Source organism: Sinocyclocheilus grahami, unplaced genomic scaffold (genome assembly GCF_001515645.1).
Source record: "Sinocyclocheilus grahami isolate Dianchi unplaced genomic scaffold, SAMN03320097.WGS_v1.1 scaffold459.1, whole genome shotgun sequence".
Classification (NCBI taxonomy): Eukaryota; Metazoa; Chordata; class Actinopteri; order Cypriniformes; family Cyprinidae; genus Sinocyclocheilus; species Sinocyclocheilus grahami.
In genome coordinates, this window is record NW_015505638.1 from 91,445 (window position 1) to 106,337 (window position 14,893).

The window sequence follows — 14,893 nt, forward strand, 5'->3', positions numbered from 1 at the left end:
TGTGTGTGTGTGTATATATATATATATATATATATATATGTGTGTATACATTTAATTTTTGCTTGTTTTCATGTTCTACAGCTTATGGGAAGGAAGGACTGAAATTGAATTTTGTAGATCGGATCTTTGTCGGAGAGCTGACCAGTACGATAATGTGTGAAGAGTGTGAACATGTAAGAGTTTCTCATATGTAATGTACAATGTCCACATGCAAAGCCAGATTATATAATTCACTTTTTTTAAACAATTTTATTTAAAATAAAAAAAATTTTTTTATTAAAATTATGCATTTTAAATGTTATATTATTTGAAATGTATACTATTAATTTAATTTATAATATATGCCTTTAAATTTACTGTATTATATTACATTTATAATATAATATGTGATGTGTAGAATATATAATATGTAATATAAAATTGGTTTCATAATGTATGTTTATGAATTTTTGTATTTATTTTAATAGAGTGACTACTAATTGTAATGGGTAACATACTTATATGATTCACTCCTAGATTTCCACAGTGAAAGAAGCCTTCATTGATATTTCCCTTCCCATCATAGAGGAAAGGGTGAGACCAGGCTTAATTTATTGTTCGACAATTGTAAAACATCTGTTCCTTTATTTTATTTGCATGTAATATTCTGTCCATGCGCTAAATGTGCTGAGTTGTCTTGAATCGAGTGATGTCGTTTGATGGTTTGTCGGTTTTCTTGCCCAGATCTCTAAGCCCACAAACCCTGCTAGACTAGGGAAAAGTGGGCGTGAGCAAGATGGTCTGGCCTCTCATGATGACTCATCAGCTGCCCACTCACACACCAATCGAAACAACCGAAGGTTAAGTGGACAGGTAGATGGAGCCATTATTATAAAAGAAGCATTGTTAGTTCTTATACACTAGTGTTCAAAAGTTTGTAGTCTGTAAGTATCTTATGCCCACCAAGGCTCCATTTATTTGATCAAAAATACAGAGTACAAACACTAATATATTTTTAAATATTATTACAATTTAAAATAACTGTTTTCCATTGGAATGTTTTAAAATGTAATGTATTCCTATGATTCCTCCAGTGTAACACGATCATTCAGAAATCATTCTAATATGCTGATTTGGTGTTAAAGTGCCCCTATTATGCCATTTTGATTATTGCCTTTCATGCAGTGTGTAATGTAGCTGTATGTGAATGTAAACAATCTATAACGTTGTAAAGTCGAAAGTGCATGATAAATAAAGTTATCGTCTCCCAAAAGAAAGAATCAACTCTTCACAGCCTAAATGAGTAATCAGTACACGTCTACACGTCACTGGGTAACACATTTGCATAATGCTCTATGCTCTATGTTCTACATTGGCCGGCCATGAACAACTTGACCCACCCTCAAACACTGTAGCTTGTTCATGTCGAGAAGATGCTATGTCTTGCACTGTGAAAGTAAATACATTTTCACTTTCACTTCTGGAAGTTTAGGCTGCAAAGAATCAGTGGTTAAAATTCATTTTTTCCCACTGTACCACAGCAGCATAACTCCAATCTTTTTTTGTGTTCCTGCCATTTTACAACTGAAACTGGAATTCACAAAACACTTGTTCTTTAAAATATGGCTCAGTACCCAGTTTATTTGGACCAGCTCTCTACACTGAATCACAACCTGTAAGTATGATAGATAATATATGTTTATAATTTCTTTTGAGCATTCAAAATACAGAGCTTTGGCAGTGGGCGTATCGTTTCAAACACGCACTGTATGCGGTAGTCCAATCACAACAAGACTGGGCCATCTGACCAATCAGAGCAGAGTAAGCTCACGGAAAGGATGTCTTGTTTGGTTCAATTTAATCAAACTCAAGTTTATTTCCCCCTTGGTGTGGATCTTTTGGGCAGGTGTGAATACAGCAATCGCACGCAGGTGTGGACTAAACAACCGCACCGAGACCCAGCTGAAGAGGTGGTCTCAGTCCGGTTCCAAACGATCACTGGTACGCTTGAGAATTTCTGTCCAATGAATGGATAACCTTAGCACACGTGTGGTTTTTGTTTACAATTTCAGGTTCACTTGCACAAAGGGTAGTGTGAAAGCGAACCACACCAAACAAAAAAAAAATCTACATTGTATTTGGACCGGACCAAAGCAAGTGAACTAGCGGACTTTCCTGGTGTGAATACACCCTGAATCTTAAAACTGCTTTGAGATTTAATCAAACTCAAGTTTGTTTCCCCCTTGGTGTGGATCTTTTGGTCAGGTGTGAATACAGCAATCGCACGCAGGTGTGGACTAAACAACCGCACCGAGACCCAGCTGAAGAGGTGGTCTCAGTCCGGTTCCAAACGATCACTGGTACGCTTGAGAATTTCTGTCCAATGAATGGATAACCTTAGCACACGTGTGGTTTTTGTTTACAATTTCAGGTTCACTTGCACAAAGGGTAGTGTGAAAGCGAACCACACCAAACAAAAAAAAAATCTACATTGTATTTGGACCGGACCAAAGCAAGTGAACTAGCGGACTTTCCTGGTGTGAATACACCCTGAATCTTAAAACTGCTTTGAATGAATCGTTAGAGAATTGTTGAAAAATGAGGTGAAATTAAATGCATATATTAAATGCAGGGAAAACAAAAGTGTTTTTTGACCTTGCATGCATGTAAACCTATTGTGGGAGACTCCCAAAACAATATTAGGAACCTTAAAAATGGCATAATATGGGTACTTTAAAAAAACATGTATTATTATCGATGTTGGAAACAGTTGTGCTGCTCAATATTTTTGTGGGAATCATGATACAATTTTTACAACATTTATAAAAGATTTTACTGTTTCTTTTAATCAATTTAATGCATCCTTGTAGAATAAAAGTATGAAACTTCTCACTGACATCTTCCTTGTAGTGTATGTTCTTCCTTGCTTCATTGTTAATATTACGTTATGTTTGTTTGTGTGTTGATGCGCTCAGAAGTTGCAGGGTCGCCATTCGTCCACTTCTCATGATGAAAGAGGTGCAGATTCGGTTTCTAGCCGACAAGAGGAGGAGCTCTTTGTGGTGGGGTGTGGCCTGGCCAGTTACCGGGTGGATACGATAGGCAGCCAATCAGACTGCAGCGAGAAGGATTCCAACCTGCAGGACAGCAGTAACGATGCGGACAGCGAGGCCTCAGAGAGCGAATGGTCTCCTCGGATCCCATCTGTGTCCAGTCATAGTAGCACATCAGATAAAGTCTCAACCACTGCAACTTCAGCCTCAACAGCACACAATCCAAGTCTAAAACCTAACATAAACCCAAGTCCCACTCCCTTAGCTTCCATTAGACCTCAGCAGGGTGGCGCTGTAGAGCAGCTTGTCAGCGCTGTGTCCAAGCTGGGCCTGGTACACACTTCCACAGACACTCTACCTGTCAGTCACAGCCCAGAGGAACCGACCGAAATCCGGGAGAGAGACCGTCAGCACCATCAAGGGGCTTTCCAGGCTCTCTGTCACAGTTACACACCCAGCTCTAAAGAGTGTTCCGTACAGTCCTGCCTGCATCAATTCACATCTGTTGAGCTGCTGATGGGCAACAACAAACTACTTTGTGAAAACTGCACTGAAAGGAGGCAGAGACCGATGAAGAGGAGTGGTATGTGGTATATATCATTTATTTGATCAAAATATAGTGAAACTGATGTTGCGAAATATTACTACAATAAAAAATTAAATAGTTTTGTATTTTAATATTAAAATATAAAAAAAATATATAAGATGTAATGTATTCCTTTGATGGAAAAGCTGAATCTATAGAAATTCATTTCAATCTGGCAGTTTATGGACGATACATATATATATATATACATTTTTTGATGGCTGATAAGCATATGTTGATCATCACATGTTGCATCGTATTTATGTATGTTTCAGATAAGAAGGCTGAGAAGGTGTACACCAGTGCCCGTAAACAGATGCTTATCTCGGCACTTCCTCCAGTGGTCACTCTTCATCTTAAACGATTTCACCAGGTCTGAATCCTCAGTATACGGCAATACGGTGGGGGGGATCATATAATCAAGTTATAGTCTTCTTATGTGATGGCACAATGATTGACCTTTCTTTATCTTTGCAGGCCGGGATGAATCTGAGGAAAGTTAATAGACATGTGGATTTTCCTCTTTTGCTAGACCTGGCACCTTTCTGCTCTGTCACTTGTAAGGTAATGATTGGAGTTATAAATATCAGTAAAGACCAATGATTTATGAATCCGTGTACAGTATTGATTCAGTATTTATATGTGTGGCAGAACCTCGGTTCAGGAGAGCGTGTGCTTTACAGCTTGTATGGCATTGTGGAACACAGCGGATCAATGCGAGGTGGGCACTACGCAGCCTATGTGAAGGTCCGCACCCCCCAGCGTAAACCTGAGCTGCGCCGGAACCAGTCAGGTACAAAGCCGCCCAAACAGAATCCAGTTTCCATGTGCTCATCAATACGTTTCTTTGCAGCTGGTTCTGAAAGGCCTGAAAAACCTGTAGGTAAACAAAGGGTTGTCTGCATCTCGGCATTGGACCACAACCTTGAATGGGCTTGTTTAGAAAAGGCCAAGTGGGATTTGTTTGTTGTTGATCTATAGATGTGTTCTTCTCCACTCTCTACTCAAGGAGAGAGCCTACCTTTCAGCAGCGTTTGGAACGGAGTAAAAAGCCCATGGAGAACTGTGAGAAATTATTGTACAGACTCGGTGGTTAACCGTTGCAGTGCACAGATTGAAGCTGAATTGTTGTTTATAATGAAGGCTGCACAAGCTCTAAAAGACTCCTCGAACCGAAGCGGGGGTTGAAAATCTATTTTGCCTCTGTGTCTCCATGCGGTTTTTTTCAGTCACCTTTCTTGTGTTTTCATTATAGGACTCTTTAAAAGGCAAAAGTGCAAAATCGTCAAATCAGTAGGGATGTGTAAATAGCTCCTGTAGTATGAGGAGGATTGATTCTAACAAAAATATTGATGTAAAGTGTCTCAAACAAGTCCTTTTCATTTATTCATCATGAAAAGCTTTGAAATGGAGAAAAAAAGTAGATCGCTCTACAGGAGACAGAGAAACATCATGTGGTGTTATTTTCTCTTTAATAAAAGCAAAGCTAAATGTGGCATTTTATTAAATAGTTTTAGGATTGATTGTGTTCTGTAATTTTTAATAATTAATAAATATGATAATTGGATGTCTTGAAGTTAAGAACTAAATTATTGATTTCAAATATAATGTTAAAAGGCTATAAATACTCAAATCAAATAATCAAACAAAAATAGAGTTTAGGAAAACAATGCCTGATGAAGGTCACATGACCAAAATGTTGCATTAAAATATGATTTGCGGGCAATTGCAGTGTGCAGGATTCGTCTGTTTCTATTAGATTATTTGCGTTTCTTTATTCATACACACCTATATATGATTTGCTTGGAGTTGTGGTTGCATTTTATTTATATCCTAAAAATTAAAGAAAAAATGAAATGGGCCTATTTAATAAAATATTAGAATTATTTTAAATACACATTAGTTACACATTACTTTGATTGATACGGATTTAAATTCAGCGTGTACAAATATGATTACAAGTTTAATATTAGGTGTGATTAAAAATGACAATTAATTATTTTTTGTTAAATAAAATTTGAATCAGCCCAACTGTATATGTTTTTGCATACGATATTGCATTGTATGTTGCATGCATTGTTTTACATATACAAAAGCCCTTGTTGTTTTTAAATAAATTTCCACTTAGTTGTGTTTGATGACAACTGATGACTAGTAGCACAGTCTGGATTTTTTTTGTGGATGTTCCTCTGAATACCAACATCTCTTTGTTTTTTTAGGTTCCAGAGAGGCCAGTTTTGCCCCACAAGGTCAGTGGGTGTATGTTAGCGACACCAGTGTACAGACTGTACCGGAGTCCAGAGTGCTGAACTCTCAAGCTTATTTACTTTTCTACGAAGAACTGCTATAGAGCCTGACGAGCACGTGAATGCAAGATGATCCAGACAAATGCAACAGGCGATATCAGCTCAGACAACAGCGAGCACTTACTGCATGACTATAATACCGTATTTTAATGTACGAAGGATTCCATATACTAAAAACTTGGTCTTATGGCTCAGTCATTACTCAAGGTGACCTGAATTAAAATTGGGAGCCATTATAATTAATGTAAAATAATATTCTGAATTTAAGTTATTAATGTTTTACAGCTAATATTTGAGCTTAACATTTATTTTTTTGGGTGTTCATTTTGCAGGAGAAATTGCCAAAGAGAAATTTAGGATAAATATGTATATAATATATAATATGAGAAGGAGGACTGTGCCAAAACAGACTATAACCTCTGTTGTGAAAGGGAAACCCAGCACAATATGCATCGGTTGCTTTCAGAGCCATTTAAACACATCATATCCTGCCCTGGATCACACACGCATAGACACGTGCAAACAACGTCATCATTTACTTGGAGACCATTAAAAAGTTGGTGCAATATTCCTAGACTTTGCCTCATGCCTAATTTTTCTGTTTCAGAACTGAATATGAATAGAAAACTATTTTTTATTATTATTTTCCCCTCATGACTTCTGAAACTACAGTGCCTACAGTTTATGAGGTCTGAGATTGTCTTTTGTAAAGTATTCAATTCATACAGGAGTATAAAGAGAATGGTATGTGTATATACTGATTAGAAATATACATAATTGTATGTCAAATATGTACTATTTATTCTGTTTACTGGGCAGATATTGTAACACCATAGATTTGTGTGGTGTATAAGGCTTCAGGGTTCCTCAAGCTGTTCTTTTGCTTGAATTTTGTGAACAAAATCCAGTATAAATCATTTCAAACGATCCTCTAAATACATTTAGTTGAAGAAAACCTTTGAGTGGGGTTTTTTTTTCTTTTTTTTTTGACAGATTTTCTATTTTAGTAAACATCAAATACAGAACATAACAAAAACAACAACAAAACACATGATCACAAAAGAAAGCGAGAGAGAGAGAGGGGGGAAAAAACAGCTACCAACAACAGTTACTTGAGGTCTTACAAGAAATCAAGAACCACATTGGGAGGGCTTCTCTTGAGCCAGCATTTAGTAACCGCTTTCTTACATGCAACCAAAAGAATCTTCAAAAAGTAATTATCACTTTAGCTCAAACACTCCAGAGTAACCCCTAGGAACATAGTAGAAAATGACATCTATGTTAAAGGTCCCCTGAAATGCTTAGAAACACGCAGCGTTACTCTGTGTTGACGTCATTTGAACTGAAACAGGAAGACAGGGCGGGACATATCAAGCAACCCCGCCCCTTTTTAAAATAGCCAATAGCATTCGTTTATCACAGCTTGGGCTTGAGCTCCGTAAAGCCGTATTTGACAGGGTATGCCAGCCATAATCTCATCTATATTGCTATAAAATATAGCATTCTGTGTAGAATTCGAATAGCTCCGATACATTTTGCGGTCTGCACCGACTCGCGCATGTGATCAGCTCCGTGCTATGGTGTCTCTGGACCAGAGCAGAGTGTGTGTGTGCGTTAGCGTGACACAGCGCGAAACCAGACTTCTTTTTTTCCTTAATGGAAAGCATATTTACACTGTTTGAATCGCTCCCCGTCCCCTATATAGTGCACTACGTGCCATTCACTGTAGCCTACAGAAAATACTAATTCTGTGGACAAGTGACCGATCTCAGGCCCGCGGCTTCAGCGTCTATTTTATAGTGTAGGGGGCAGGCGCTTCGGATTCTAGAGAGCATTTGATTGGACAGAAAGTTTGATGAGAAGCTGAAGTACGATGTGACGTCAAAAAATCGTCTAGTCGTTTTGGCGGAAGTGACGAACTGCAAGCTTTGAATGCTTATATCTTCTACATGCGAATTTTGTCACTGTTTTGGACTAACATATTGATACTAACACCCAAAAAACTTAAATTTTGATTTCATGGGGACTTTAAAGCCTACTACCCTGGACATTAATTGTCCCACCCTTACCCAAAAAGGCTGAAACCTTTGAGGGTTTGAAATGATTTCATTTTGTTACGTAGTGCTGAATTATTTTGGGGTCCCTGGGTGCCTTGTCTCTCTTTCTCTTTCTGGAGATGTTGTAGGCCATTAGTATCCCCTGTCGCCACAAATCCCAGGATGCCATTTTCACTCTCCTTGGCTGAAGATTCGGCGTGACGGGTGCAAAGGTGTGCTGTTTTAGACCATGTTGCTGACTGGTGAAGAGGAGGTAGGTGTGAAATCAGAAAAGGGCAACGTCTGAAACAATCGTGTCCGCCTCTCCTCATTCCATGACATTCGAATCAAGCTGTTAGATGGTTATCAATTACAACCAAGTGTAAAAACAACAAGAGTGTGCAATCTTTGCAAAGCATGTCTATTTTTAAAGCAAGGCTGTCTTTCAGGGACGTTGTGCGAGTGTTAATGTGAGGTAATGATAGGATGTATTTCCCTCAATCTGAACTGACAGAGAAACCTGATCTGAGGGACCGGTGGAGCTGCTTTTGCCTTCGAAAGAACCCGTTGAATGTGAAAGGAGACATTCAGGCCTCATACCTTCAGGGCAGACATAACAAGTGGTTAGAGATGATGCTTGTTATCTTTTTTGACCCAGCTGTGTCTCTGGATTACTCTACAGCATGTAACCCGTTCTGTCACTCTTTCAAATGTGATTCTGTCTTTGACACGAGTCTGAGGCTGGGTGAATTATATTCCCTCTAACTGGACACCACCATGTATGATATGAATCGGTATGAAGGATAGGATATCAAAACTGTACTTAAGTAATGGCCATCTCATTTCTTGGTTTTGAACCAGCCCTGTATGCATTTATCGACTATTATGTGTTGAAGATGCCAGAGAAGATATCTGAAATGTCTGGTGTATCCAACTCTGTCGTGCTTTACAATTCTTGGTTTGTTGAAGGTTTGTCCTCAAAATTCCTTCATTCCACACAAGCTTCAGTAGCAGTGTGGTGTTGAATTGCTCAATGAAATATCAACACAGTGTCTTTGAGACTAAATTAAGAATTTAAAAGAAGTAACTGGAGTACCTAAAAGAAAAGATTATTACATTACATTCTTATAACAATATATGTCTAGCGTGTTCATTGTCATGGGAACTGGTTCAGAATTCAAACCCTCAAGCATCCTCCTTCAAATCATTTTTCTAATAGTTTCCTTAATCTGAGCAAGACTTGGCTACTTTTCCTAAATTTGCCACCTGAACTCACACACACACACACAAATGGACTTGATTCAACAGAGTTAAGTGGCTGAAAAAAGAAAAACTCCATAATTTGCCCTTCGTGGACAAAAGTAGGCACCCATAAGAAATTAATGGGAAATACTATAATCAATAATAATAAAAAATCAATCAATCCAACACAATGCAGATCATGCATACACATAAATGCGCCTATACAACATTATCAATGTGGCAAACACACACCCACAAACAAAGCATTGAATGAGCTTATAACAGAGTGGTATTTTATTTTATTGATTTATTTTTAATTTTGTAAAATAAAAACCAGTCACACTCAAAAACAAATAATTGGATGAACCAATGAGGTTTTTTTTTTGTTTGTTTTTTTGAATGAGCCAATCAGCCACTGTGCACACACACACACACACACACTTCAAAGTCAAATCAAAGACCTACTGCAAGATATGTTGATGAATCCAAACAAAACATGTCTGAAACATGCTACTTGCTATGTTTATTGTTTATTCTTACCTGTTTGGTACCATTTTACTTTAAGTTATTGGAATTTTATTTTATTTTTTAATATATTTTTTTTAGAAATAAATTGTTACTCTGTCTCCTACTTTGTCTTTTCCTTATAACATGGTCAGATTTGTCTGTAAGCATATTTTGGAATCTTTGTATAGTCTCACCCAACACAAATATTTTTTTTTTAATTCTATAATTTTAACATGATAAAATCTAAAACTTAAGAGGATTAAGTTCATTACAACAATTGTTTATAGATTTCAGCCTATATGGAGCCATTGAATACTACAGACAGGGGCGTAGCGTCTTGTATGCAGGTGCATATGGGCCCGCCGAGCCGAGGGGGAACCTTTAATTGAAATGAGGGAATGAATAGAGCCCTGCACGGGCCCGGCCCTTCCGACAGCTTATCAGAATATTCTCGGCCTGAGTCTGACCCGAGCCCGTGTCTTTTTTCTCTCTCTCTCTTCCTCTTTACACAGCTGCTGTTGCAGCAAATAGACTAGTCCAGTTTTGGTTTTTAATGGCAAAGTGGTTATATTTATTTTCGTTTCTTAAGTTAATTTAGAAATATGTTTTATGTTTGTTAAATTCAAGTTGTTGTTTTTTTAAAGTAAGACCAAGCGGACTGAGTTGAGCATATATGTTTGATCAATTTAGCCTTCTCAAATCAACATGACTTGACTAAATAAAATCTATAGACATAAAACACTTCGTGCAATTCACAATATGAATTAAAAAATGTAACCTAGATAAATGTGTGCTATTTGTCCGGAGAGTGGAAGCTGACAAGGCCTACAACTGCTTGCATAATAATTCAAATATTACATTACATTTAGACATTTAGCAGATGCTTTTATCCAAAGCGACTTACAAATGAGGATGATGGAAGCAATCAAAATCAACAAAAGAGCAATGGTATGCAAGTGCTATAACAAGTCTCAGTTAGCTTAATGCAGTACACATAGCAAGTTTTTTTTTTAATCATATAATAAATAAAAAGAAAACAGATAGAATAGAAAAAGAATAGAGCACCTAGTGTTAGATGCCTTTTTTTGCTTTTGTTAATCATCAGAAGTCCGAAAGTCTGAATTATAATTGTACAATAAATAAAAATAAAACAAATTCTTGAATTTTGTGTGAGCAGCTATTGGTAGCCAGTGCAAACTGATAAACAGAGTTGACATGCATTATTTTTGGCTCGTTAAAAATTAATCTTGCTGCCACGTTCTGGATTAATTGTAAAGGTTTGATAGAACTGGCTGGAAGACCTGCCAAGAGAGCATTGCAATGGGGGACCTTGCAGTCAAAATGGTTAAGAATCGTTGAATTAGATTCATCCTGTCACAGACTTGATAAAATGCAGATTTTGTATATGCAAAACAAAAATGATTTAAAATTACTATTACTATTTTACATTTTTAAGGGCTATTTATTAATAATTGTTCCTTGCTAGGTTCAGACAATTTCAGTTATTCTTCAGATTTTTTGTTTATACAGTGGGATCTTACTTTCAGAGGATTATATTTATTTTAACAGCAATAAAAAGTGTGTATTGAAAGTGTTTTTATGATGATGATGATGAGCTTCACGTGCGTCGCGAGTATCCACTAGAGGGCCTGTGTGGGGAGGTCGCTGTTGCTGGCATTGTTTCCGGGTCATCGTTTCTTCGCCATTTTCCTGGTGAGAATCAGAGAAGTGGAGAGGTAAGAGATCGCAACGTGTCTATAAATCTTCAGCCAGCTACTTCATAGCCCTGCGCTTCTCATTAGAATCAGTTGCGACGATCGGTGAGCTACAACATCTTGTGCGTTTCAACCGCTGGATTAAAGTTTTTTTAATAATTGTTGAAATGGTGGACGCGCGGCCTAACGCTTGCATAGCTAGCTTTGCGACGACGTTATGTCAGCTTAATTAATGTCGTAATTATATTCAGTGAAACACATAAAGATACATGCACAGAAAGACGCTGTAAAGCCCTCAACGTACATTTGAAGGATGCATGGCCTATCGTAGACTGGTTTTGCAGTAGTCTGAGCGAGTTTAGTGTTTATCTGCTGTGTGTCTCCGGAACTGCAGCTGTGCGGGTTACGTTACAGACCCACAATGAAAAAGCAGGCAGTGGCGGCTCGTGGGTTTTAAAAAAGAGGAGGCACACTAATTATATTGGTCTGGGGATCCGTGCCGATTATTATTAGTATTCTTATTACTTGCCTAACCACTTTAAAATGGCTTTTTGGTTGCTTTTAGTCAGAAAACGTGAAGAAAACGACACGCATACAGCAAGATAATATAATTTCACTTACCTGGCCTATCACTTGAAGCAAACATCCATCCCTTCTTTACAAGTCTGTTAAAAGAGCCGACTACTGTAACGTTAGCCTGTCTCCAGCTTAGGCATGTTCCGTGTATATATATATACTGTTTGAATGACAGCTTGGTAAATCTGTTGGCGATCAAATATTAAATATCGCTACTCATAAGTACTTGGTACATTATCAGCGCAGCGGGAGATGTTCAAACTAATATCACGTAACTTATGTCTCTATGATGATTGGTTGATATACCAGAAGGGAGGCTTGCCTCCATTGCAAGGTTTCTTTTCTCAACACTCCTCAGTGCTGAAAGTGAACACTCGATGCTGATTGGCTAATTTGTTTTGCCAACGGAGACACGAGAGCTCAGCTCTCCCCCGGCTTCCCCCTCCCCTTCTCTATCATTAGTTGTAATTACATCAGCAGATTCGGCACATTCGCGATAGAAAAGCGGCGCTTTCCGACTTCAGTAACATGTTATGGTATTACAGCTGTGAAATTACAAACAAAAAATACACGTTCTGAGAAATGAACTGAAATGAATTGTGAATTTTATTAACATCGTCTTCCTCCCATTTTCACCTCAATTTTGGGGAAGCTGTGCCTCCCCCGACGAGCCGCCACTGCAAGCAGGGCTTGTTTTTCGTGTTCTTATAAATAAACCAATATTCTGAATGCTTTGTTTGCAGTCACTGTTAATGCTGTGCAAATGAAATATTTGTTTCGTACACATCAGGTTTCTGGCACAGGAATCATAAAGTGAGAGATGTGGGACCAGGGAGGACAGCCCTGGCCTCAGTGGCCTCTGAGCTCACAGCAACAGTGGATGCAGTCATTTCAGCATCAGCAAGATCCAGGTTAGAGCGTTGTTCTTATCTAATTGAGCGAACGCATACTAATCATGTAGTTCAGTTGTTTGAACTGCTCAGGGCTGCATTTCCCAAAAGCATTGTAAGCCTATGTTGATCGTAGAACTATTGTCACCAATGGAGCTACAATCAGTTTAGGCTTATTATGCTTTTGGGAAACGCAGCCCAGTTTAGTGCAGCATTTGAGTTTTGTATGTTTTTTTTTGCAGGTCAAGTGGACTGGGCTGCTTTAGCACAAGCATGGATTGCACAGAAAGAATCCACCGGAGGGGTTGCCAACCAGCAAGGGATTCAGCCCAATGGCCAAGAAATGCAACACATGGAACCTCCAGCCCATAATAACCATGGTGCCTTTCCCGGCGATCCCAATTTTGGCAGAGGTTGGCAACCAGGTAAGGCAAATTTATCAGTTTGACTGTGAGCATTCTGAATGGATATAATAACTTGATGTTCTGCTGAAATGGTAGACTTCTCTGTGGCGTCATATGCTAGACTTCTCCAATCTAATAATTATAATGCTGAAGGTGAGGTACTCACCTTCATATTTGTTCATTAAATAACTTCTAAAGTAATTTTAAAATCTTGTGAGACATAATTTCATAAACGGCGTGCGCTCTCTTTCTCTCAAAATACGTAATTGGCTTCAAATCACCAAATCGCATCTATCTATAAGCGAGCTGCATGCTGCGCAGTTGACAGGAATTGTGACTTGCACAATCTAGGCAGTGTCACATCGTCACTAAAGTTTATAAATTGCATTACTTTTTAATTCTTGACAGTGTTTAACCATTCAGCGCTCAAGCTTCATGCACACTCGCAGCGCACACACATAATGCCAGGTTCACACATACTCCGTTTGCAGTGCATACGTGGTGCTTATTTTTTCCGCGCTCGTTAACCGATTAAAGCGTTCACTGCACACAGTCGTTTCCGCACCGAGTCTATTGCAGTGCTGCAAGCGCTGAATTAAAGTAACAGCGCATTGTTTGCAGTAAATATAATCATGGATTTACACGAAAATGTAGTAATTATACCATGAATGCATATTATTAAAGTCTACTGTGTTTCACAGTCAACACGTATGGCTTTTTGGCTAGGTTTAAAGGAAAAGAGCACTTTTAGATGGCACTCATGGAGGGAGGAAAACAGTTCTTTATGAACTGCAGGATTGCTTGTTATAAAGATTTAAATGCAAAAGAAAAGGCAGTAGAGCTGACTATTTCTGTTAATGGTAAGTTTGTGATAACGAAAGAAAAGTAGTTTAAATGTTTTGCCACTTGCTTAAGCAACTTAATAATATATAAATCTAGAAGTAAATACAAAAGTAAAAAGCATTGAATAATGTGTTGCTTAAATTTATTGTTTAAACATGTCTGTGAAAGATTGTATTACTGTACTGCATAAAAAAAATAAAAATTGCAATGCTGAAAAAGCATTTTCAGTGACAATGTTTGGATTTGAAATCAAACTAATGGATAAATGTTGTGTTTGTGGTAAACAGCCACAGATCTCCTGTGTGAAAGCACAGTCCGTGCTGCTTCCCCTCTCACAAGAGTTACCTAAGGGGAATTCCCCTCATTTTCAAAAATGAAATTCAGGCCCTGAATAAATGTCTAAAAATCCTGATTGAAGTATCACAATAAATGGTTATAAATTATAAAAATAAGGCTTTAAAAAGATCGGTATTGGCATATAATGCTTTCTGTGATCAGCCTCAAAAAGCCTGATCGGAGCACCCCTAGTTGCTACTTCTGTTAAATTGTGACTTAAAATATTAAATAATCAACCAGACAGTCAGCAGAAAGCACAAGTAGGCCTAGGGCTGGACAATAATTCAATATGTATCGCGATATAATTTTTTTCAATAACGGTGATATGACTTTTAAACACATTTCCGATATTTCGATATACATTACCAGTGTTTCCCATACATTGATTTATTTGTGGCGTTTGACTTCGTTGAATAAACA

The 14,893-nt window shown here is 38.0% G+C and overlaps 2 protein-coding genes across 5 annotated transcripts in view; both read left to right on the forward strand.

Annotated features, from left to right (window-relative positions):
• The window catches only part of LOC107552817 (ubiquitin carboxyl-terminal hydrolase 45-like), a 47,938-nt gene extending 41,102 nt beyond the window's left edge, over nt 1-6,836 (forward strand). Inside the window, exons 10-17 of the mRNA XM_016234804.1 lie at nt 82-173; nt 517-573; nt 724-852; nt 2,955-3,615; nt 3,894-3,991; nt 4,096-4,182; nt 4,270-4,411; nt 5,838-6,836. Of these exons, the coding sequence (XP_016090290.1) occupies nt 82-173; nt 517-573; nt 724-852; nt 2,955-3,615; nt 3,894-3,991; nt 4,096-4,182; nt 4,270-4,411; nt 5,838-5,968 (1,397 nt within the window). The 3' untranslated portion in view covers nt 5,969-6,836. The remainder of the gene's footprint in view (nt 1-81; nt 174-516; nt 574-723; nt 853-2,954; nt 3,616-3,893; nt 3,992-4,095; nt 4,183-4,269; nt 4,412-5,837) is intronic.
• A 4,536-nt stretch (nt 6,837-11,372) lies between these two features.
• pnisr (PNN-interacting serine/arginine-rich protein) overlaps nt 11,373-14,893 on the forward strand; it is an 18,113-nt gene continuing 14,592 nt past the window's right edge. For 2 of the 4 annotated variants that reach the window (XM_016234805.1, XM_016234806.1), the window contains exons 1-3: nt 11,374-11,445; nt 12,791-12,911; nt 13,133-13,315. In XM_016234805.1, the coding sequence (XP_016090291.1) occupies nt 12,821-12,911; nt 13,133-13,315 (274 nt within the window). In that variant the 5' untranslated portion in view covers nt 11,374-11,445; nt 12,791-12,820. Of the gene's footprint in view, nt 11,446-11,505; nt 11,530-12,790; nt 12,912-13,132; nt 13,316-14,893 lie in introns of those variants that run through there. The other 2 variants (XM_016234808.1, XM_016234807.1) reach the window with 2 other exon arrangements.